The 23858-nt window shown below is 48.8% G+C and overlaps 1 protein-coding gene across 2 annotated transcripts; it reads right to left on the bottom strand.

Annotated features, from left to right (window-relative positions):
• Positions 1-6995: 6995 nt before the first annotated feature.
• Positions 6996-22210, bottom strand: CLDN18 (claudin 18). Of its 2 annotated transcripts, none has more exons than XM_050328084.1 (5): positions 21991-22210; positions 10201-10365; positions 8185-8290; positions 7755-7865; positions 6996-7164 (listed from the first exon to the last, which is right to left on the bottom strand). In XM_050328084.1, the coding sequence occupies exons 1-5, from the start codon at positions 22208-22210 to the stop codon at positions 6996-6998; spliced, it is 771 nt and encodes a 256-aa protein (XP_050184041.1). The 2 variants fall into 2 exon arrangements, with proteins under 2 accessions (XP_050184041.1, XP_050184040.1); XM_050328083.1 differs by lacking the exon at positions 21991-22210 and adding an exon at positions 14285-14504.
• Between the last annotated feature and the right edge of the window lie 1648 nt (positions 22211-23858).

A 23858-nucleotide genomic window follows, 5' to 3' on the forward strand; every position in this document is an offset into this window, starting at 1 on the left:
TGGGAACAAAACAGTGAGTCTTTTTGCCAGAGAATTGACTGGAGAAAAGGTCTCTGGAACAAATCTAGAGATAATTGGAGTAATGCAATGACATAATGATTGAATTACTAAAGAAGGACTTAAACATAACCTCAATTTATGGGGAAGCTGATGTAATTAAAGTGGTGGCAGTGTCAGAACCAAATTGCTTTTTTTTAATTTTTTTTTTTAATATTTTCACAGGGAAAAAAAATCAACAAAGATTTCACCCAAGGAAGGTCTAGCACAAATACTGGGAATATATTTTTCCTTCTTTTTTTAATTCTTCCCCCCCCTTATTTTTTCCTTATTTCCTTATTATTATTTTATAACTTATTTCCTTATTGTTATTTTATACCTTATTTCCTTCTTTCCAATGAACAGGAAATTCCAGGCCTTCACCTGGCAAAGTGAGAATAAAAGTGAAGCAGGAGGATTTGGGGAGAGCTCGGAAATAGAGAAAGGGTCATCTGTGAGATGTCCTGGAGATCGCGCTGGAGGACCCGGCTGAATCCCTGAGGATGCTCCAGAAATCCGGGAAGGGGACACATGGAGGGGAGAGGGGAGTGTCAATGCTCTGCCAGCAGCCACTGGATGGTGCCACAAGATCAGAAACGGCCAGCAGCTGCTCCACGGAATCCCAGAATCCCAGGATATGCTAAGCTGGGAGGGACCCACAAGGACCATCCAGTCCAACCCTCAGCCCTGCACAGGAACATCCCCAAGAGTCACCCCCTGTGCTCCAGAGGATCATCCAAACCCTCCTGGAGCTCTGGTAGCCTTGGGGCTGTGCCCACTGCCCTGGGGAGCCTGTTCAGTGCCAACCACCCTCTGAGGGAAGAACCTTTTCCTGAGATCCAACCTGACCCTGCCCTGACACAGCTCCAGCCATTCCCTGGGTGCTGTTCCTGGTCCCCACAGAGCAGAGCTCAGGGCCAGAGTCTGACAGTGCCATGAGCTTTTGAAGCCTCAGTAGCTCTCCCTGAACTTTGCATCCCAAAGGCTGGGGCCCAATATCCCCTCTGGACACAGCCTGGCATTTGTGTGTGGCTTTTTTTGCTCTTCAGCAGCCCAGGGAACAGAGCTAGGGAGGAGACCAAGCAGCTTTCCTTCTCCTTGTGTCTCTCTTTGCTCTGGACGGTGATGGAAAAAGTCCCATTTTCTGCTGCAGGAGGAACCTGGTCTGAATGCCATGAACGAGCCCCAGCTCCTGTCTCCTTCCTCCTTTCCTGCTTGAACTGGGGGAAATTCCAACCCAAAGATGACTTTTTGCAGTGTGAACGTGACCCCATCAGCCTGACTCTGCCGATCAGTGAAAATCAAGTTCATTTTCCTAGTTCTCTCTGTATTTCCCACATTTCTAGCAATGCACTTATGAGCTTGTTCCCTTTAAATTATGACATCTTGGACAATGTAACAGGAAAACTGGCACTTCTCAATTTCCCCCCTTTTTTTTTCCAACCCGCTCCTGAATCAGACTTCTACCCATCCCTATTTCCAGCATTTCCGGGCGGGTTTTACTATTAGGAAGCAGGATTAACTTAATTTCTCTGAACAAGAAAAACACCTTCCACAAAACTGTCAACAAAGATGCTGAAAGCACCTTTTCACCTGGAAAAAATTCCAGGTGCAGGGAGCAAAAAGCATTTACTCTTGGGAGAGGAGTGGCAGCATTGGTTTTCCCAGTAGTTTTTATGCCTGAGGTGCTTCAGAGCTTCTTGCTCTCAACACCAAGGCCAGAATGTTCTGGAAAAGTGGGAAAAACTTTCCCCTAAGTTTGGGTGTGGAAGGGATGGAGTTACACGCCGGGGTAGAAGACACAGGGCAGGGCAGAGTGGTATTTTTTAACTCCCAGAGGCTTTTCCTCAAAGTCATAAAATTCCAGGATGGCTTGGGTTGGGAGGGACCTTAAATCTCATCCAGTTCCAACCCCCTGCCATGGGCAGCAACACCTTCCACTCTCCCAGGCAGCTCCAGACCCCTCCAACCTGACCTAAAACAACCCCTGAAGTTTTTAAAGCAAGGGATGATGCAGCCCTCCCATGCTGGTGTGCTATGGAGGAGCAGGGCCTGTCCAAAATCCATGTTTTCCCCATTTTCCCTGTCCTTCAGTCCAGCAGCCCAGCCCTTACCCCTCTGCCCTGCCTGGTGTCCCCCATCCAGCTGTATAACTCCATCCCTTCCATCTCAAACTTCTCTCCCTAAATTCCCCCAGGTTTTCATTTTCTCCTTGTGTTTTAGCCTTGTCCTCAGCTCAGCACTGAGGGTTTTCCAGGGTCTCCACCAACTGCTGACACTTCATTTCTCCTACCAGAAGTGACTCCCTTGGCTTTATCCTCTCTGGGAACAGTAAAACAAGTCCAGAACCAGCAAGCTGAAGAAGAAGCCAATTTAATGAAGGAGAAATCACCCAGAGCAGTGAATTTTTTTTTTTTTTTTTTGGGGGGGGGGGAGTGGAGAAAGGGCCCCTTTGCAGTGCCATGACAAATTGAAAGGTTGGTTTTACTATCCCAGCTGATTCCTGAAGAACCAGCTTCCAAGTGCTGTAACAGAGCCAAAAACATTTAGGACACCCCTGGAGCATGATCCTTTTCCCATGGGACAAAACACTAAAATCACTACTCAGGCCTCTGTTAAGAATTTAATGCCATTGGAGTCCGGAGCTCTTCAAAATAATAAATTTTGTTTTTTTGTTTTTCTCAATGACTTTTTCTTCCTGGGACTCCAGTTCTTGGTAACACTTTTATAAAGTGTGAATATAGTAAATATTCAACCCACAGCACTAAAAAGCTCTGAATGCAGCACAACTCTCCTAAATAATACCAAGCTGGGGGAAAAAATTAAAAAAATAAATAAATAAAGGAAAAGAAAAACCCTATCAAATTTATTCAGCTGGAATATCTCACCCAGAGAGCTATTCTCCCAGAATATTTGGGGCAAGCACAGTGTCATAAATCTTAGTGCTATTAATCCATGGACTCATCCATCTCTGTTCAGCTCCATAAAAGCAATAACCTTGTCACTGTAGGAAGGAAGATTTGGCTTTTAATTGCATATAGATTTCAGGAGAGTTCTTATCTCTTAGTCCAATTTGGAGCTTCAGATACGTGTCTTTGCTTCCCTTGCTCCAAATCCATGCAGATCTGCTCTCACACCCTTGGAAACGGTGCAGAAGCTCAGAAAGAACCTACAGAGGGCTCTGCTGGCAGACAATGCACTCAGGCTTTGCAGCCCTGGCTTTGTTAGACAAGCCTGTGTTTAATCAGCTCCTCTAATGTGTGTTTTTCAGAGGATGATCAAATTTATGGAGACAAAAGAAACACATGAATCACTCATCATGATTTCCCTGACTTGGCTCTACAGGTGTTACCAAAACCATGCTTTGCCCTGAAGTTTGTTATCAAGAAAGATAAAATAACGGGTGGGAGGGGATTGCGTGCCCTCCCTCACCAGTGACAGCAGCAGGAGGCAAAGCTGGGTTTGCTCACAGGGCAGGAGATCTGCAGTCTCTGGCTTCTCTTTCAGCTTTTACTCAGCCAAAAGAATTCCAGAGGCACAAAGCTCATGGTTTGGTCAAACCAGCAAGCCCAGTTCAGCCCAGCCAATGCTGAACTGCTCCTTCCAGCCTGCAGCCATGGGGATGGCTTTGGTGTCCTCCACAACGTGCTGCTCCTTCCATTCCCTGATCACCTGGGCATGGATTCCAGAGCCCAAATCCAGACCTTTTGGGGTGAAAGGTTCCCCTGGAGTGCCCACTGTGGTGGGAGATGTTGTGTTTGGGGTGAGGGGCAGCCCATGGGCCAAGTGTCCCTTTCCCTGTGCACCTTGGGCTGTGCATGTGGTACAGGGGGTTTTGTCCTTTGCATGTGGACACTGGGACAAGCCAGCACTGGGACACGATGAGCTGCCACCATTGGGTCCTCCTGGGGGTGGCTCTGGATCTCCCTTTGTTCTCCAAGTTCAAGGAATAATTAGGGTATCCTCTTTTTTTTTTTTTTTTTTTTTTTTCAGCCTGCAGAGGAAAGCCTGGAAATGGGAACTTTGTCCTCAGTAAAGTCCCAAGATTTCCCCTTGGGCTATTTGGGTCCATGTCCCAAGACGTGGAATCACATGACCACGGAATGATTTGGGTTGGAAGGGGCTTTAAAGCCCATCCAGTCCCAACCCCTGCCATGGGCAGGGACACCTTCCACTAGCCCAGGTTGCTCCCATCCAACCTGGCCTTGGACACTTCCAGGGCTGGGGCAGCTTCTCTGGGCAGCCTGTGCCAAGGTGCCCACATGAGATAAGGCCCTTCACAGACACAGACACAGCAGGAGTGTCACAGCAGAAGTGGTCACACCACAGACAGGCTCAGCAAGAAATGATTCCCCCCTTGGAATGGGATTTTTTTCCCAGGGACATTTGCTGCATTAAAATACTTCATCCTGCAGGTTTGGGGCCGAGGGAAACAAAAAGCGATGGTGGAAGATTAGAAACCTTCTGAGGGCAGGAATTCCTGCATCCAGGTCTGCTTCAGCTCCTGCCCACAATCTTGTCATCCAAGTGTACATCCAAGTGTAGCCCAGGGAGAACCAGCTCAGACAGTTTGCTGGAGAATTTGTGCTGCATAAAAATCAAGTGTAACTTTCCAAGCTGCTTCCTTGGGATGTTTTTCATTCTAACACAGCCCTAAACCTTCATTTCAATTTTTCCTGCCTGTTTTCCCGCCGTTCCCGTCACCCTGTGTACCTTCAGCTCACCACCACTTGTGTGTTTCCTATCTAAATTAAACATTCCTGTGCTTTTCAGCCCCTTTCCAGTGGAGCTGAGAACATACCAGCATTTTTTTTTCCTTGCTAAGAACAATGAAGTATTTAGAAGTGTTTAATCTCTGCCTTGAAACTAAACTCTACTCCTCAGAGAGCTCCCAATAAGGAGCTCTGACTTCATCACCTTATTGACTTGGGGTCCCCTGATGCTTCTTCCACCAGATTTTCTGGTATTTTGTCTCAGCATGTGAATAACAGGAAAAAAACACACCCTAATCTTTTATTTTTATCCTCAATTCCCTGTATTTCTCCATCCTCCTCCCAAGAACCTGCAGGACCCAAAGCTGAGGGGGGTTTAGCTGAGCAGGAAGGTTGTAGATGTTGGTCATGACAAGGAGAGAACAAATGGAAACAGCTGGAAACAGTGATTTTGGTCTTGAATATCCTTCTTTTTTAATATTTGTGTTAAAAAAACAACCAACAAAACAAACAAGCCGAAAACTAAATTCAGCACGCAAAAGAAAAAAAAAAAGGCAGGAAATCTAAGTTGATACTGAGAGTGGAGATAAAACCATGGAAAAGAGTGTCAAGGTTTTTAAGATAGAACAGGATTTACCTCTGCAAAACTGAAGTGTTTTCCTTTAAAAACAGATCCCTAAACCAAGTCCACCAGTAGCAGGAAAGGGAGGGTGAGCCCTGACATCCAGCAGGGAGTTATCCCAGGTGACAGGAGGGGCCAGTGTCCAGCCTGACAGGGACCAAGAGCCCTTCATCCAAGACTTGGATGGAAGCTCTTCCCACCTCTGTCCAACAAGCAGCTCCCAGTGCTGCAACTCCAGGTGTTCCCTGCTTCTCCTGCTGACCTTCCCCAGGGGCAGCATCTTCACACCTCCTGCAGCTGTGCTGGGGATTTGCCTCCGTGTGATGGTGGGGAGCTGGTGGCTGTGGATAGGTGATGGTTATGGAGCAGTGATGGACATGGGGGTGTTGGACCCAGTTTGTGCCCACTGTGAGCACAGCCTGCCCCCTCTACCCCTACAAGCCACCAGGCTGGTGGTAGCTTCACCTGCCAAAGGCCTAGCTCTGAGGAATGTTCAGCTCTGCCTCTGAGCCCTCCAGAACATCAAACCAACACCAGCATTTCATCAAAACAATTTTGCCAATGAGCTCCTTCAGAGAATTGATAACTATGACAAGTGGTGCCAAAATCTCCTGCAGATGTCCACCAAAATGGCCACTTTGGTGGGTTTGGAGCCCTCCTGTCTCCCTAACTTATCCTTTTGCTCTTCTCATGGGCCCTTTGCAGAGCTTTTTTGGGATGTGCTCTGGAGCCAGGTAACAGCACACAGCTCTCCCCTCCCACCTAAGCTCTCACATCCCTTCCTCTGACCCCTTCAAATCAACTTCCACTCGGAGGAATTGATTGGAGGAAGCAACATCTCACCACGGAGTTAATCTTCACATCACTGGGGGAAGAATTAACACAAGAAAGTCCTGTTGTCGGTGTAGAGTTAAACATCTAATGCTCCCTGGGATTTCTGCTCCAAATGTAACTGTAATTAATTCTAAATGAGAAACTCTCCTGGCCTCATTAAAGATGACATCTGCAGGAACACTGGTCACACACAGAGGTTTGGAGCTGTTACAGCAAAGACCTGTTGTAGGAATAACAATGGATTATTCAAATTCCCTGGAGAGAACAGAAGAAATAAATACACTTCGGTATCACAGGTTACAGCAAATGTCTAAGGAACATAAATCAGATTAAATCTCCCAGCAGATCAGTTCAACCAGCAAAGCAAAGGTGTGACTGAGCAGAAACAGTCACCAGGGAGAATTCCATGACTGTGGGGTCTCTTGGCTTTGGGCACATCCAAAGGGGCATGGCTGAATTTACTTCACATACACAGCTATTATTAAATGGGAATTTTCTCTATTTGAATAATTGGCAAAGGGCACAAGGCACCGCTCCTGGACATCAGTTTATATATAAAACAGGAGCAAGATGTTCTACTCTGAGAGCACCAAAAGGCGTTATTTTGTTGTAGACCTCCTCGTGGCAGGCAGTCAAATAAAACTGATGTCCACAACAAACCAGGGTGCAACCTCAGAGTAGAAAACACGACAGAAAGCACAATCCTGTTTACAGACTGCTTTAGTTGCTGCACTTTTTGCTTCTGAGGTTAAAAATACACAACGGAGCAGAAGCTGACCCCAGAAGGTCTGCTAGACATAGTCGTATTTGGAAGGGTAGGAACGTCTTCCATCCTCACTCCGAGGAGCTTCTTCATACCCCGGGCCCTTCCTGGCTTTTGTGTCAGGCTCATACCCCTTGTAGGGCCCCGTTCGGTAGGAGATGTTCCGTCCTGAGGCGTTGTAGGACACGGCTTTGTAACTGCAAGAGACACAGGAGCTCCCATCAGGCACTGGGTGGTCTGTGACTACCCAACCTGGCACCAAGGCTGGGCTGGATGGGTTTTGGAGCAACCTGCTCTAGTGGGAGGTGTCCCACATGGCAGGGGGTTGGAATTAGATAGTCTTTAAGGTCCCTTTCAACCCAAACCACTCTGATTCTACATAAATCATAGGTCACCTGATGCAATCTACACCTTCTAATGATCTGCTGTGCACCTTGCAAATGAAGCTGCAATTAATGGGCCTGTCTTAACCAGCACATTGCAAACTTCAGATTTTAAGGTCTCTCTCCTGCTCTATTTGTCTGCAAGTCACACACACAGGGAAGGCAAATGGTCCCTTTTGACACATAAAGGGCAAATAAATAAACACGTATTGGTGGACTTGATGTTGTGCTGGGTTAATGGTGGCACAGGATGGTCTTTTCCAACCTAAATGATTCCGTGATTCCATCATCACAGTAACTATTGTGATGGGGATCTCACAGACATATCCTGTGCTGGTTGGTTGCTATCCACATAGCCAAGGTTTCCGGCAGCACCTTCACATGTCTCCCACAGCTCAGCTTACCGGGACTCCTCTGGAATAAGCCCTCTGCAAGCCAGGCACATCATGATGCCTCCCACGAGGGCCAGGCCACCGGCCACCCATCCGACGAAGAGGGCTGAGCCAAAGGTGTACCTGCGGGACACAGACGTGCTCAAGGCTGGGACAGGGGCCAGGCTGCTCCCCCTGGAACACACTGAGCATTGTCATCCTCCCCCCAGCCCTGCACAAGTTCCCAGAAGTCCCTCAATGGGCTCCCCACCTCCTTCTTGAGCTGCATGAGCAGAGACATCCCAGCCAACATCTCCAGTGCAGGTAAGACTTTATCTCCTAAGGCACTAAATCTTCCAAGTCCTGCAACCATCCCAACCTACTCCCAGATGTACCTTTGCCCTGGCTGCAGCCCTGAGGGAGATTCCCAGTGTGGAGCACCCTGAGCCAGCTGACCACCCACCTGTTCTGGATGTTCTGCATGCCCTGGTACATGTTGGTGGTGGACATCCAGAAGTTTGTGACCAGCATGTTGGCAAACACAGACACACCGGTGATGGCACACAGGCCTGGATCAGAGAGAAGGACAGACTGAGACCCACACAGTTCAAGAGTCACCTGTGGCCTTGGGGAAGGACCTTCCAGCTCTGGAAAGGTGGGTGAGACACTGCTCTGTGTCCTTCAGCAACACAACATGTTACACTTTCCTGCTGGGATTCCCTTGCATTTAAAATTCCAACAGCAGGAACGCAATGTCACCCTCCACAATCCCAAATCATCCTAGCAGGAATCTTTCTCCTGATGTGTTTTCTCACAGAAAATGAGTTTAACAAACAGATCATTTCAGTAGCTGAAAATATCCAGTAGTTCAGTGTTAAAGATTTGTTTTACAGTGACAAACATGGACAAAAGATTCCCTGCCAGAAGTTATTTATTTTTTTAATGGGAAAACACACTCTCTGCCTCATGGAGATACGTTTGGTTCATTGCCAGGTCTGGAAGCCCAGCCTCAGGAGGTGGGAACTTCTTCCATCCATGTGGTGCCCAGCCCTGGAGAGCCTGGCAGTGATGCCAATCACCTGTTTTCCTTAGCAGGGGGATTCACAGGACACTTGAACATGGAATCCCAGGGTGGTTTGGATCGGAAGGGACCTTAAAGCTCATCTCATTCTACCTCCTGCCATGGGCAGGGACACCTTCCACTGGACCAGGTTGCTCCAAGCCCCGTCCAACCTGGCCTTGGACACTGTGGAAGGAGGAACAAAACAAAACTAAGTGTCATGTGAGGACTTTTTGCCCAAATGTATGGACTCCAGATCTTCTGGGCATCCAAAGTCCTATTTATCATTACTACAACCACCAAGACCTCTGAGTCTTTCCCAAACAATTCTTCACAGCTCTTGGGAGGTCTGAGCAGACCTTTAACACTTCTCCCCCTTGTCTGAAGAAGAAATAACCTCCAGCTCACAGAGGTGTGACCAAGGGCCAGGTCCACCAGGCATATGGGGGCCCAATTCCTCACCAGCTGAGTTTGGGGACCTTGTTTTGAAATGGGTGAAGGCAACCAAGGGATGTCCCATCCCAGGAGCTGATTCCATCTTCAGGAATGCATGAGTGGGATTTTCTAATTGCCCAGATTCTCAGCTCACTGACTCAAGGGAGTAAAACTGAGCAGCCTGGTCCAGTGGAAGATGTCCCTGCCCATGGCAGGGACATTGAATGAGATGGTTTTTAAGGTCCCTTCCGATCCAAACCATTCTGTGATTCCATGATTCTGAAATGACATCTTTAAAGTGCAAAATCAAAGCTGTGTTGCAGGATGCTGATCCTCTTTCCAACCTGTACTTATGAAATACCTTTAACTTGTGTTGTATGTCTCGTATCCCAACGAAAGTTAAGTGTTGGGATTTTAAGGATTTTCAATAGGGACATCCTCCTTCCATTCATTAGGATATGGATTTCATTTGATTACTATCTCAGAAAAAAAGAAAGTAGGACAACCTGTAAATGACGTGTTAAGCATTTAAAATTGTGAGGTAGCTGGGCACACTGGGCATTCCTGCAACCCTCCTGATGACCCAAGGTATTTAAAATCACAAACTAGGATAAAATTATTCCTAAAATTATTCCTAAAATTCTTATGTATAAAGCCTGAAACTCATAAAAAAATACGATATATAAATAAAGCATAAAATAGGACATGACAGCAACATATATATAACAACCTAAGAGGGATGTTTTCCTTTCCGTCTGTGGGCTGTTTTTCCAAGTCTTCCTTGTTCTGCCCATACACACATCTGCTTTCTGGGGTGTTTTTTTTACTAAGCAGAGGTAGAAACCCCTTGACCCCAGGAGGCCAAGCTGGAAGACAAATGCCAATAACTCCATGAGAGCACCAAGGCTTTGGGTGGCTCCAGAGCACCTGCAGGAGGACTTGCCCATCCTCACTTCCATGGAAGATGGGACACCCCCCACTTACCAGCAACGATGAACATGATGCCAGAGGTCAGAGTCATGTTGGCTTTTGCAGAGTCCTCCATGGTCCCGATGCGGATGCATTTCAGGGCAAAGACGCACACGAGGAGGCCGAGGATGCCCAGGACGATGCCCACGACCATGAGGGCCCTCACTGCCTGGAACATGGCTGCAGGATAAAGGGAGACACGGGCAGTGACTGAAAAGAGACTGGTCAGAGCCTGGGAGGATTTTAAAGACTGGTTCTATCTGAAAAGATAAGTATTAAAGAAGATAACCTTGGAAAACGGGCACTGGAGTTGCACTTGAATGTTATCTGGGGTGCCTCTGGAATGGGGCTGTTTGCCCCAACTTCCCAAGGAGTTTGATGGCTTAGACATAATTTTTTATGAATGATCACCAGGAACAGTTCACTCAGCTGAAATTCTTGGAAAAGAGTTAGTGGGGAGCTGGGACAAGCATGAATTGATTCATTAACAAGTTGATTAAGAGAACACTCCTCTTTTTAATCCCCAAGCAGCAATGAAAGCAGACAGCTCCACCCAGCTCTCCGTGATACTTCCAGCTACTGCATGACTGCAAAGGCAGTTCTGGATGTACGTGCTTCACAGGAAAGCACGTGGCATGGGAGAAGAGGAAAAATCATCTTGACAAACATTACACATCAGTACAACTTTGGCGACAACCTCCCTCCTCATATCCCTGGTCTTTGTATCAGTCCTGTACAAAACTGTCCACGTTCATTAAAACAACACACAAATACCCCCATCCTGAATCTGTGCAGCAGCCTGTCATGAGGTGGGAATGCTTGTTTGGAGGCAGGCTGGGAAGCTGGCGGGTTGTTCCCGAGGGAACTGAGGGCTGAAGGCAACAAAAACCCTCAAGACTCCCTAGAAAAGTAAATGGGAAAACCAAAGACAAACTTGCACCTTTAAAAACAGAGAAGTGGAGGGAGAAAGGGGATGTGAATACCAAGGTGATTCTCTAATAAGGTGGCACACATCCCATCTTTCGTGCAATCCAGAGCTGGCCCCAGACACGTCTCCCCCTCCTCTCCCAGGCAGAGACAGGGAGGCGCTGGGAGGGGGGGGCCGAAAGCATTTCGAGGGCTGTTGTGAGTTGGCTGGGACACTTTGCAGCCTCCTCTCGGCCTCCCACGAGCTCTCCCAGCCCTGGGATTGGCTTTGATGCTCCCCACGCATGACTGTCCCTTTTCAGGGAAGGTGAGAAGGGCAGGAGAGCGTTCTGCAGCCCCAGGGACTTCCCTCAGCCTGGCTGTCACCCCTTTGGGTGCCCGGGAAGCGCGGAGCAGACTCTGCTGGCTTTGCATAGGCTGGGAGAAGGGTGGGCAGGAGGGCAGGGTGGGTGCTGGGGTGCCTGTGGGGCACCAGCACCCCGACAGCCCCGCGGCGCTCACAGAAGCAGGCGCCCTGCCACACCACAGGCTGGGAACACATCACTCTCTCCCACTGGCGGTCCCACCGGGGCTGCCTCTTATGACTCAATTTGCCCTTATCGGCTGATAACAAGTGCTAACGAGCCTGGGATTTTCAATCTGCCATTCATCAGCCCCCAGGTGCGAGCTCATTAGCTGTTCTCCATCAGAGAACAAGGAGCTGCGGATACGCCTTATCAGTCCTCAAAGGTTGTTCCGCAGCACCTGATGGGAAGCATAAAAAGCTGCAAAGAGAAGAAAAGCTCAATCTCATTTGGCTTTACAACCACTGAAGTTCCTTTGTAGCTGCCTTTGTTTTAGGACAGGCAGGAGAGGCTGATAATGCAACATAAGAAGAAGCTCCTGGTCCCTAGGCCAGTCCTTCCTTCCTTCCTGGGTTTTTCCTACAGACCTTGTGGTTCCTTGGTGTCATCACTGAGCTGTTTTCAACCCATCACGAAGGGACCCTACGTCAAGATCCCACAGAGAGCTTGCTGATTCCCAGTAGAGGTGTTCCTTGGGAGTCCATGGAATGACACAAGAGGCCAAAGCCAGGAATGTTGCACTTTCGCTGGAGTGCTGAAGTCCAAGTTGGTGAATCTCCATGGAAAAGGAGCTGTTGGGAAGGGGAGGGAGTGGAACCCAGCAGGGCACAAGAGAAAAAAAATGCCAAATAGCCATTCCTGTCTCCATGAGACTGACTGAGGCACCATCTCCACAAAGGGATGGGAAGAAGAGGAAAGCTCTCCCAGGTGTGCTATGGCATAAAGGCTCCTGGGACCTGAAGCTGTTTGGAAAGTGAGCACTGAGGCTTCAAGGGAATTTCCACTGAAAGTCCTCTGATGACAGGTGAATGACCTCCCACGGGAGGAAGGAGTGGGAGGGTTTAGACAAACAAAACAGGAGAATAAGGAGAAGAAATGACCTGAGGAGCAAAGAGCCCTGGAGTTTAAGGCAAGCACAGAAACTACCGGGGTTTGGGATAAACATTTTGCATGAGGGTGTTAACTCTGCTCCATATCTGCACACCTGATTTCTGTACAAAGGAAGGGTGTTCCACAACAAGAGAATAGCAAAAACTCAAGTTTCTTCACCAAAATAAATGCCAGTGGTCAGAAAGCACAGTTTGCATCACTGTGTTTTCCAGATGTAAGGGAAACTGGAGAGTTGTCTTTCTCCCTACAACATGAGAGGTGAGCTAGGTAAAAGAACTTAGTAATTTAAACTGAAAATCACCTGTGTATCTGTTGCTGATACAAAATTTTAAAAAAATGGAAATATGACTTTATGACCACAAATGATTGATGGGATATAGAAAGTTTAGGGGAAAAAAATAAGGTCTTTAAATTAACCCAATTCAAACAGGGGAATTTTTTGCTTATGTTTTAAGGTATTCATCAATTAAATGGACACATAAAGATCCAAACTGACAGAATATCTCTAAGGCACAACAGAAATTGCCTTTGAGTGTTTTGCATATTTGCCATATGACCTAAAAATAACTTAAAATATGAAATCTGGAATAAGATAAACTGACACTAAAAGGTTGGTTCCCATTGTCTCATTGCTCTTTGAAAACCCATCACCCACACACAGCCTTCCAAAGATCTATATAGTGATCGACATTTCTATATATATATATATATAGTTTGATGAATATATTTGTAATTCCCTAAAACAAATGGTGCCATAGGAAAAAGAACTCTAAATATGAGGTTTGCTCTTCCACAGGGGAAAGAAGTGGCCTGAGCAATCCTGAAGAAACACAGAGACACATTTACCCCACCTGACCCCTTGGGCTTCCCTCAGAAAGCAAACCCTGGTCCTCGGCAAAGCTTCCCAGAGGGAAACCATGGTGGCATCCCTGAGGATACAGGGCTGGAACCCACAACATTCTCCAGTCAGAAGGCCTGTGGGCAGCACTTATTACTTGGACCTATTTGCAGTTGGGCACCAAAACCACTCCCAGGGCCACGTTTCCTGCTGGCTGGCACCAGAGCTCCCAGGCTGGCATGGAGGGCCAGGCTGGCTGCCCCTCTGCCATGGGCCAGGAGCACTGGAATACCCTCCCGTGCAGTGGGAGGGGAAAACCAGCTCTTTTGGTAAAACTGGCAAGCCAGCCGGAAAATAACACCCCTCTGCAATCAACTTCTGCAGCACTAACCATCCCCGGGTCATGTGAAGTGACCCAACACACCTTCTTCTGCTCCTGACCCTTCCTGCTCACAGGTGGATTTCTCCAATTCCAGTTTTCCCTTTGGAAAAGCCAATCTTTTTCACTATTCTCTGACAACACACAGTTCCATGCAGCTGTTTTCCTTGGGTTTCCCTTCAAAGGGACAATACCTGGGGTTGAAACACCCTCGCTCCCCTCACATCACCGGAGCTGTGCTGATTTATGCCTGAACCTGTGATGCTCATCCAGAAACCACCCACGAGTTTCTCCAAGTTTCTCCAAGCTGTAACTTCCGCTTAATAGAGGTATCATTTTGGCAATAAATACACTCCCCTTTTTACTCTGAGTAGCCTGCAAATGTTATTCCTCCCCAAGTGCTTTGAGATACCTGCTCCTACTGCTTCAGTTTTGGACGAGAACCGTGCAGAGCTACAGGAAGAGCTCCCAGGTCAAACCTGGAGCGTGGTTAGCTCCTACCTGGCAGCCCAAGGATGGTGAAGTAGGGCCGGCACTCGGTGAAACCGGAGCTCTGCCTCACACAGCTCCTCCACAGCCCCTGGTACTGGAAGACGGCGGTGACGGGGTTGTCATACAGGTCCTGTGTGCTCCACGTGTCCATGGCCGTGGCCGTGATGGTGCCGGCAATGCCCAGAGACGCCACCAGGAAGCCCATCACCTGGCACAGGGTGGTGGACATGGTGTGTCCCCGCAGAGAGCAGTGAGATGGCCCCGGGGGAGCAGCAGCACTAATGGGAGCAGCGAGGTCCTCTCGCCCGAGCCACCAGAAATGCAGCTGCCCTTATCAGATGCTTTCCGTGGAGAGCTGTTTGCTCACAGTGTTTTTGCAAGATAGTCCAGTTTCACTCTGGCTGAGGAGGTTTGTGCTGGCAGGGCTGCAGATATGGGCTTTTGTCCTTTAGAGTGCTTGTCCTTCCCCCTCTGAGCAGCCACGCTCTTCTGAGTGTTGAGTAACCCACTTGGGTCCTGTGCCCGCCCCAAACCGAAACCCTGTGCTGCTCCTCAGGCTCCTCCTGCCTCCCTGGCACAGGGCAGGACCGCGTTCCCAGGGGAATTCAGCCCCTTATGCCACCAGACCAGTATGGGGGATCTCTACACCCCAGCACCCATGGAGGTGTCCCCACAAGAGGCACAATGACCACCAGGGACACCAGTGGTGGCTCTGGGAGAGGGTGTGGGACCACCAGCTCAGCCCAAGGACACGACTGCTCCTTGCAGGCCCCTGGAGCATTGCTGAGGTTGTCTGGGATGCTGATCATGGCCCAACCCAAGGCACCAAGCCAAGAGCCCAGCAGAGCTCCTCCAGCCCAGCTCTCCACCTGCCCACATCCCACCAGCCAACATGTGGCCCCACTGAAACCCACATGGGAGGAAGGAGAGCACAGGGACCATTGGGAAATGGCCTTTTTGAGGTGCTTCTCTGTACTGACTGGAGGGATGGTCCTCTAAAAGGGCTGGGGATATAAAACATAGGAAATTAGTTTCCTCTGCACAAGGGAGAAGTGTTGAGCTTGAGGAGCAACGCATGGAGCACAGTGAGCTACAAGGACCTTCCAGACTTCACACCCATCCCTTCCCATCTAATACTCCTCTCCACTGATTCCCTTCAGCTCTGACCTAGAAATAAATTCCCACTTGAAGCATTCCTGGTCCTGCTCCCTGCCACAGGCACCATCAACACCGTGGGGGTAAAGCCGAGTGGAGGCCACGAGGAGGAGAGGAGAGGCTGTTTCTGTGCATGGAGGAGCTACAACGGGCTTACTGCACCTTGGGTTTTGCTTCTGCCTCCTGGAGAACCACCTCCCAGGACACCCCTTCAGCTTGTGGGGCTGTGCAAGCTGGTGGGCAGCACACAGGGATGTGCTGAACTCTGCTGTAACAGCCAGAGAACGATTCCATGTCTAGTGGCCACAAGTCTCGGCCACCACCGGGCCAGGCACAAGATGTCTTTGCTTCCAGCAGTTTTTTATTCAAATTTCATCATTTCATCATTTTCACCGACTTTGGGAGATTTACGTCAGAGGAAGGGCTGGTTCTGACATATGCAAAGTTGCCAGCAAAAATAATAAGGTGAATTAAGAAGCTCATAGAAGGCAGCCCTTGAGAGCCAGAGGGGGTAGGAACTGCTTATCCTCTGTGAGGGAGAGGGCACATGGCTAACACTACTCACCTTGAATAATGCCTTGTGATGATAAACCAAGGCTGGAGAGGACCTAGAAGCTGGGGGAATAACTAAGGATGGGGAGGACCTGGAAGCCAGGAGGGCAGAAAGGGTTAAAACCAGTAATGTGGCCAGTTCTTCATCCCATCCTCTGTGGTCCCACAGCCAGAATTGTGTCCCAGCCCAGAAAAGATGGTTGTGCCCAAACCCTGATGCTCCTCAGCACCTCTCCAGGATGACTCCACTCCTTCCCAAGCCCCAGGACTCATCTTCTTTCTTCTTGCCGTCTGGTGGGAAGAGACCACATCCCTTTTTCCAGGTTGAACCTCTTCAAACCACGTCAGAGGAACAGATACTCCTCTGGGATACAGCCCCTACCCCAAGGGTGGGGCCATCCTGCATCAGTAGTGGGCAATATTGCACAGAGAATGGTCACTGCTCAAAATAACCCCTAGGGAGGGAGAGGGAAAGGAGAGGGGGAGAATTAAAAAGGCAAACATCTGTTGGTTTTTTTTTTCAGAGTCACCACTCCTTCCTCAAACCCTTTCTGCTGCTTTCAGCTGGATGCAGCTGGAGCAGCTCTTCAAGCCAACCTTTTCTTCTCCTCCTCCGCCATTTCGCATCCCCAGCTCCATTGCTCCCCTCAAGACACCTATTGGAAAGAGGGACATCCCCTGGATGTGCCCTGAGCCAGGGTCTACCACCCAGTCTGTCACCTCACTCACCTTCCCTTGGGGACATAATTTCCTCCTGTTGATGTGAGATGCTGCTTTTCACCAGCCCTCTTACTCAGGGCCATCTAAACCCCAGAGCAACCCAAAAATATCATCAGCAGTGCCCAGGAAAGCCCAGGTGGATGAGCCTGGCTTGGATTTGGAGGGCCAGATTGAACCGTGTCTTTAAAGAAGATAAAGCAGCACGGGGTTGTGTATTCCCCACTGAAGCCTTGTGTTTGCGTCCCCAAAAATGGAGCTGAAAAAGCAGCTCTGGTGATGATGGTCATGCTGCAGCCCTGAGCTAAAAGAGTCAGACAAACACCCAGCCATGCCCAGCTCTCCACATGGTGTCATCTTAGAAGAATTATTGTGGTTGGGGGGGTTCTGTTTGATCATCCCTAAGAATATTGGCTAAGGTGTTATCCAGACATCCCAGCATTTGCTGTTCCACATTTCTCATGCTCTGATCAGCATCACACTTGGAAACATTGGGAAGTCAAAGCTCCCACAAACACCTCCCTCACTGGCTGGTTGAAGCAAAGTTCTGGAGAAAAAACACAAACTTGTTTCCATCCCACCCCTTCCCCAGCACCTCCATTTTTTTTGCCTCTCTCCGATATTCTGATTTTAAGCTTATTTTTAATGGTTGTTTCTGAACCACTCAGGGAAAAATATGTTTCCCTTTGCAAAAACTCATCATCCCATTTTCCCACATAACAGAAGGTCACCTGGGTCACTCTGGCTGTTGGCTCAGAGCACACCCCAAGAGATTCTTGGGTGATGGAAAGCTGTAGGACCTCTTGGTGAGGACACAGCTCTTGCCAAGGCCAAGCTTCCTCTCCAAGGAGCAGACAACAGGACTCACATGACTACTGGGACATCTCCAGTGGTTTACCCAAACCAGGAGACGGAAGGGGACTTTGTGAAAACTCCCCTCTGTCCCCTTTCTTTCAGCTCACACTTGTTTGATCTGCCCAGGCGTTGACTCTCCGTTATCTCAAACCGTTCCTGGGGCCCATGGCAACCCCGGAATGTTATCGCTGCCTCTCCCACAAAAATCACCTACAGCTCATGTTTGCTTTCAAATTTGCAAATATAACTCACACCCTGCCAGTTGTTCACACCATTCCAGCTTGTCCAGACCCAGCCAAAGCAAACCCACCCTCCTCCCCCTGCCCCTCTATTGCTGTGACGACCACAGTGTGACACCAGGAGTGTGAGGTCCACCAGGAGAGGGGTTGAATGGCCCTTTTGGAGCTCAGTGGGGAGAGGGGGTCATGGAAGGACCCCATCTCAGCTCAGATCCACCCCATTGGTCTTCAGGTGGCCCAGAGAGTACTTTGAGGTGGCCCATGAAGCTGCCCTGTGCCCTACATGCCTACAAGCTGTATCCCAGCCCCACATCTCCACAGCCTCTTGGATTTCCCTTGCCTTGCTCCTCTTCTGGACCTCATCCCGGATCCTTTAGGATATTTTTTTCCCTGTCTCTCACCTTTTCACGGTGTAAAAGCACAAAACAGTAAAAATGTGGCACATGAACCCAGCTCACTGCCACCTCTTCCCATCCCAAGTGTCACTGGGGATTGGGGTGCCCAAGACCCCTCTAAGTGCCTCCCATTGGCTCTTCCCCCATTCCAACACCTCCTTCAGCTCCTGCTGGGAATACAAACCCACCACAGCCCCACATGTGCCCTTGGTAGGTTTATGTCAAGCCTCCAGTCCCTCTGGGCCACCTAAATCCTTCTGTGCACAAAACTTGGTCTCCAAAGGCTTCAAGAAGGTTTCGGAAGTTACCTGCAGATATTTCAAAATTCAGAGCTGAACTGACTGGGTTAAAGGATTTTAAGCAGCAAAAAGAACTTGGAAGAGATTTTCCCATGGGCATCACCAGTGGAGGATTATGACAGGTCATTAAAAGCCCCCAGCCTTACAAACTTTGGGCATGAAAGAGTTCCATGGTGCAGAGATGCTGTTTCCTTGGCTGGTGGGATGCCCTGTCTCCAAAAGCAAGGGTTTTGCCACAAAATATGTGTTGGTTGTATGAAATCAGAGAAAACCTTGTCAGAACATCGATATAGAAGGAAGAAAATCCAGGGAAGCCAATGCTGATACTTCCTAGACATGAACTCTCCTAAGGAAGATCCATGCACCTCTGCCACCCTCTCTCACCAGCCAGGTGAGAGCAGTTGTGTTATGGAGAAGTCGTGGTTACATTCCCATGGATTGTTTTCACTCTGACCCCTCTAACATGGACATTTTTACTGGTTGGAGAAGTTTAACAGGCTGCTCTCAGGCTTTCACAGCTTGCTGTTGGAAATGCAAAATTATTCTTCTCTTTCAAGCCACCAGAGCTTTGTTGCCTCAGCCCTTCTGAAAGGGTCAAAAGAGAATAAATTGTCTCCTCAAAAATGGCTGAAGCAATTTCACTAAGCTGAAAAAAAAACACCAAGAACAAACAGGGAAATCACTGCCCTTGTTCTTGCAGTTTAGCAAACTTGGAAGCAACTGGAAAATGCTCCTTTTAGCAGAAAGTGCCTCCTGATTTCCACACGAGGTGAAACCACCACCTTTGCCTGAGCTCAGCTATTGCTATTTGTGCCTTATTTGCGTGTTCTAATTCCAGCTGTGTCCTCCAGACCCTCACACACCAAAGCAAGCAGCAAAAAACAAGAGAAAGCCAAACCAGAGCAAGCAGGTTCAGTTCTCAAGTGACAAATTCCACCAGAGACCAACCGCTTATAGCTGAGCAGCAAAGAACCTGGGTTATTTCTCATTTTCATCTATTATCTTGATTTGCCCCCCATCTATTTGAAATTAAAATTCCCAACCAAACTGAAGATAGATGATGGGCAAGACAGGTTTAATCTTTGCTAGGGGAGCGAGGGATTGAGCAAAAAAAACCCCTGGGAAAGCAAAACTTCCTCCATGTGCTCAGGTCACCTCACTGTTTGTGAGAGTCCTATTATTTTTATTCACCCTGGCACTATTGTTCCCAATATAAATTGCCATTGTCAGAATAATAAATAGGGGTTTATAATGGAAATGCTGACAAACCATTAACTATGGGGTGGGTGAAGAGGGGGGTTTAATGGCGAGCAAGGTGCAGCGAAGTGAAAATAAACATGGGGGTGATGCTCTTAAATAATGTCTTAACAAATGAATGATTGGATTTTTGTTTTAGCCTTATTTTCCCCCCACTCTGGTTGGAATAAAGTTCGCCTTTGCTGGTTGTGGGTGGGAAGAAATGCCTTTAGGAGCAGATGGATTTGGGAGATGGAGCCAATCCATAAAACACAGCAGTGGGGAGAGTGGGTTGGTGGCTTCTCCAGAGACTGGGAAGTGTCAGACAATATATAACAGGAGGGGAAATGGGAGCAGGGAAGGGGGGGACTTCTGAAGAATTCATTAAAAAGAAAGGAAAAAATTCTACCTCATTTTGTAGGGCAGAGCTGATCACACCGGTCACAAAAAGCACATACAGATTCATATTCCCACACAGCAAGGGGAGAGAACAGCTCACTAGCAGCCCTGAGGGTGAAGATGGTAAATTTGGGGGGGTCAGGCACCCACCCACCTTTAGTTTTAGATTTATTTTAAATTTCTGTTCTGGGGTCTCTTAAATTTCTTTCTTGGGGTCTTTTAAATCCCTTTTTATAGGTGGCAGCAGAAACACGGCAAGCACCTGGGAATTCACTGTAAGGTGATGATTTCCCTGGAAATCCTGGAAAATTTAGGATAGGATGCCCATTTATGTTGTGGCTGAGAGGGATCCATGGAGCTTGTGGGATGGAGGTGAGGAATCACAGAATCATGGAATCACAGGATGGTTGGGTTGGAAAGGACCTTAAAGACCGTCTGATTCCAACGCCCTGCCATGGGCAGGGACATGGACAGACTGAACTCCCACAGCCTGTCTCAAACAGTAAAATCCTGCTCATGCAGGAAATCCACCCCTCCCCCCCAACATTTCCATTTTAGAAAACTAACACCTACCCTACAGACACCAGTCTGGATGTTTGGGAATTATCAAAAAATCCCTTTTTTATTTTCTGCTGTAATGCTGAGCTTAGCAACAAAGGTATTTGGAAAGAACAAAACCCCCCAAATCTCAACCAGTCTGGTTTCGTCAAAGATTAAAGAAGTTCCCAGAGCTGAACACTTGAAAAGTTTAATTGCTTCTTCCTTGGAGTCACATTTTTTGTAATTTTAAGCTTTTAGAGCAGCAGAATTGAGGCAGTTCTGCAGCGTGTTGTGGGTGTATCTATGTGCAGGGAGGATTTGGTTTTTAAACTTCAATTTATTCTTCATGTGGCAACTTTAATCTCTTTATAGAACCATAAGGGTTGGAAAAGACTGCTAAGATCATCAAGTCCTACCATTAAACCAGTAATTAGTTGCTGGAGTCAAGTTTTACCAACCTGTCCTGCCCTTTGCTCTATGAGCTTTCCCTTGGGGAAGCTGCTCAGCTTTGCTGACTGTGATGGAACACAAGCCCTGCACAAACACCTTTGTTTGGATGTCCAGGCAGGATCAGGTCCATTTCCTTCTAGGAAAATGCATCCCTGGCACCTGCTCTGGGATATGGCAGCACAAGTGACACCAGACACCAGCCCTTCCCTCCATTCTCGCTGTGTCAAAGCACAGAGGCCAGATGGGTATAACAGTCTAAGTGCCTTTTTTTCTCAGTGTATTAAGGACAGAAAAACCCCTCAGATAATCCTATTGTAACCTAATTGTTTGCACCTTGAGATACTCTGGGCACAAGCAGCCCAGGAACGATTCCTGTGGAAGGAAAAAAACTGGAACCAAAGGAGAATTAGGGGAAAATCCAGCCTGGTGGTGTTAGCCCATCCAGAAATACAGTGAGCTGAACTGTGACATATCCTCTTAGAAAAGGATCTTCTCCAATGACAAGAATATTAGTGGCTTCTGGTGGGAAGCTGGAATTCTCTAGGAGGAATCCACACCACGGCGCAGGGGACAAGTTGCCCCACGGAGCAGCCTCTGGACAACACCTCAGGAACATGGTCCAGGACCAGCTGTGGTCAGTTTTGCTGCACCTCCCCACTCTGGCGAGGACAAAGTTGCTTGGCCATGGGAGGGGGAGGTTGGGTGCAGATCTCTGCAAGGGACCTGTTATCCAAACAGGGAGACCACCTGAGATCCTTTTTGGCTGGAATTCGGGGTTCCCGCTCTGCCCTGAAAATCACCCATTACAGCCACTCCCACGGAGCTTCTGGCAGGTACCCTCCCACCCCTGTGCCCTCTGAGCCACCAGCAGGCCTTACCTGGCAGGCCCAGGATGGTGAAGTACCCGCGGCATTCCGTGAAGCCGGAGCTCTCGCGGACGCAGGTGCGCCACAGGCCCTGGTAGTTGAACACGGCGGTCACCGGGTTGTTGTACAAGTCCTGGGTGCTCCACTGGTCCATACAGGTTGATGCAATGATGCCCCCGATGCCCAGGGCTGACACCACGAAGCCCATGGACTGGCAGATGGTGACGGACATGGTGCCGGGTGCTCTGCAGGCAAGTCCGGGGCGAGCACGAGCCTCTGCCAGCCGGGTGTGGGGCAGGCAGCCAGGGCACAGGGCACTTTTAGCTGGAGGTAGTGCCTACGTCACAGATGGAGTCAGCAGAGGCCTGGTTGGCACCACACAAACCTCCCCTTCCCTTTATCTGTTTCTGGTGAGATAATTTTTCCTCGCCCGGTACCAAGAGCAGTTTGTTACATGAACGCCTCGCTCTCTGTTTACCTTCTCCCTCCACGCAGAGGTGCAGCCAGCACAGGTCCCAGAGGGACCAGCAGATCCCTCTGGAACAACCACCGGAGAGATCCTGCAGGAGCAACTCTGAGCTCCGGGAGAAAAAGCACAGAGGTGCCTAAATCGGATGAAACGGATAAAAACTATGGAGAGCCTAATCCTTCCCTGGCAAGGATGATGCTTCTGAGCCAAGGGGAGAGGGTTAGGTTGGATACTGGGAAAAAATTCTTCATGGAAAGGTTTACTTAATCCCAGAACAGTCTGAGTTGGAAGGGACCCACAAGGATCCTCAGAGTCCAACTCTTAAGTTAAGGGCTCATCCAGGGATTGAACAAGCCCTGGCACAGCTGCCCAGGGCAGTGGGGGAGTCCCCATCCCTGGAGGGATTTAAAACCCTGTGGCTCTAGGGGCCAGGGATTAGTGGTGGGTGGGTTGGCAGTGCTGGGGAATGGTCGGACTTGATGATCTTGGAGGACTTTCCAACCTGGATGATTCCATGGTTTATGACTGTGCCTCTATCTGGGGATGTTTGCTCAACCGAAGCACTTCAGCCAAGCTTAGTGTGTAAAAAAAGATGTCACACAGGAAAGGGCAGGCACTAGTGTTTGGGTGGACCTTGCTGGTGGGGAGGTCAGGCTGGGAGCACGTGGAAAAGGCAGCAGTTGCTGAGGACATAATGGTGGGAACCTGCAGTTTGCTGTGGGAGGACCAAGGGCAATAAATAAATAGAAGAGTCTGTATATCCTCATTCAACTATTACTTTAAACCCCTCATCCAAATATGAGTTGGGACTTGTTTAGATGGACAAAAATGAGGGCAAGGCAGACCTGCTGTAAGACAAGAGCACCCTGAGACCTGGCCTCGGTGCAGATAATCACTGTGTTGGGTAATGACTTTTCTGCTCCATCCCTCAAGACTCCCTTCCTTTCCTGCTTTTCCGGTGGTACCTGCTTGGGCTGGAGAGTAAAGGGGAATATACAGGACAGCTGCTCCCTGTGGGAGGGAGGAGATGGTGAGCCCTGATTCAGCAGTGCCAGACTCACAGCCGCCTTGTGGAGGGTTCAAGAAGGGACATTCAGAAGAAGTGGAGCTCAGTGAGCTGACATTCTGGTGGTGGAATTGGAAAGTCATAAGGGAGCATGAAGAAGTGGCCACTGTCATCTGGCTACACTTCCCCTTGCTCAAGGGTCTCTCCCAGATGCTTGGTCTGAAGTGTCTCCAGGACTTCCTTGTGAAGCTGCTTCTGAAGAAGATCCAGCCTTTTGTGGGAACACCGTGATTGGCTCCTAATTTTGGCTCTGCATCTTTTTTGAGAGAACCAAGCAAGCTGGAAGGGACCTTAGGAAGTCATCCAGTCCATTGCCACACCCAAAGCAGAGCAACACTGTTCCTG

This window comes from Myiozetetes cayanensis, unplaced genomic scaffold (assembly GCF_022539395.1).
Source record: "Myiozetetes cayanensis isolate MyiCay16 unplaced genomic scaffold, myiCay2020 scf36, whole genome shotgun sequence".
NCBI lineage: Eukaryota > Metazoa > Chordata > Aves > Passeriformes > Tyrannidae > Myiozetetes > Myiozetetes cayanensis.

Excerpts from the sequence above, each read along its gene's own strand:
- CLDN18 (XM_050328084.1), bottom strand. The coding sequence starts at position 22,210 with ATGTCCGTCACCATCTGCCAGTCCATGGGCTTCGTGGTGTCAGCCCTG. Across the intron at positions 8,291-10,200 it reads CATCATGTTCATCGTTGCTG|GCCTGTGTGCCATCACCGGT; the intron begins GTAAGTGGGGGG and ends TCTCTGATCCAG. Across the intron at positions 7,866-8,184 it reads ATGCAGAACATCCAGAACAG|GTACACCTTTGGCTCAGCCC; the intron begins GTGGGTGGTCAG and ends TGTGTCCCGCAG.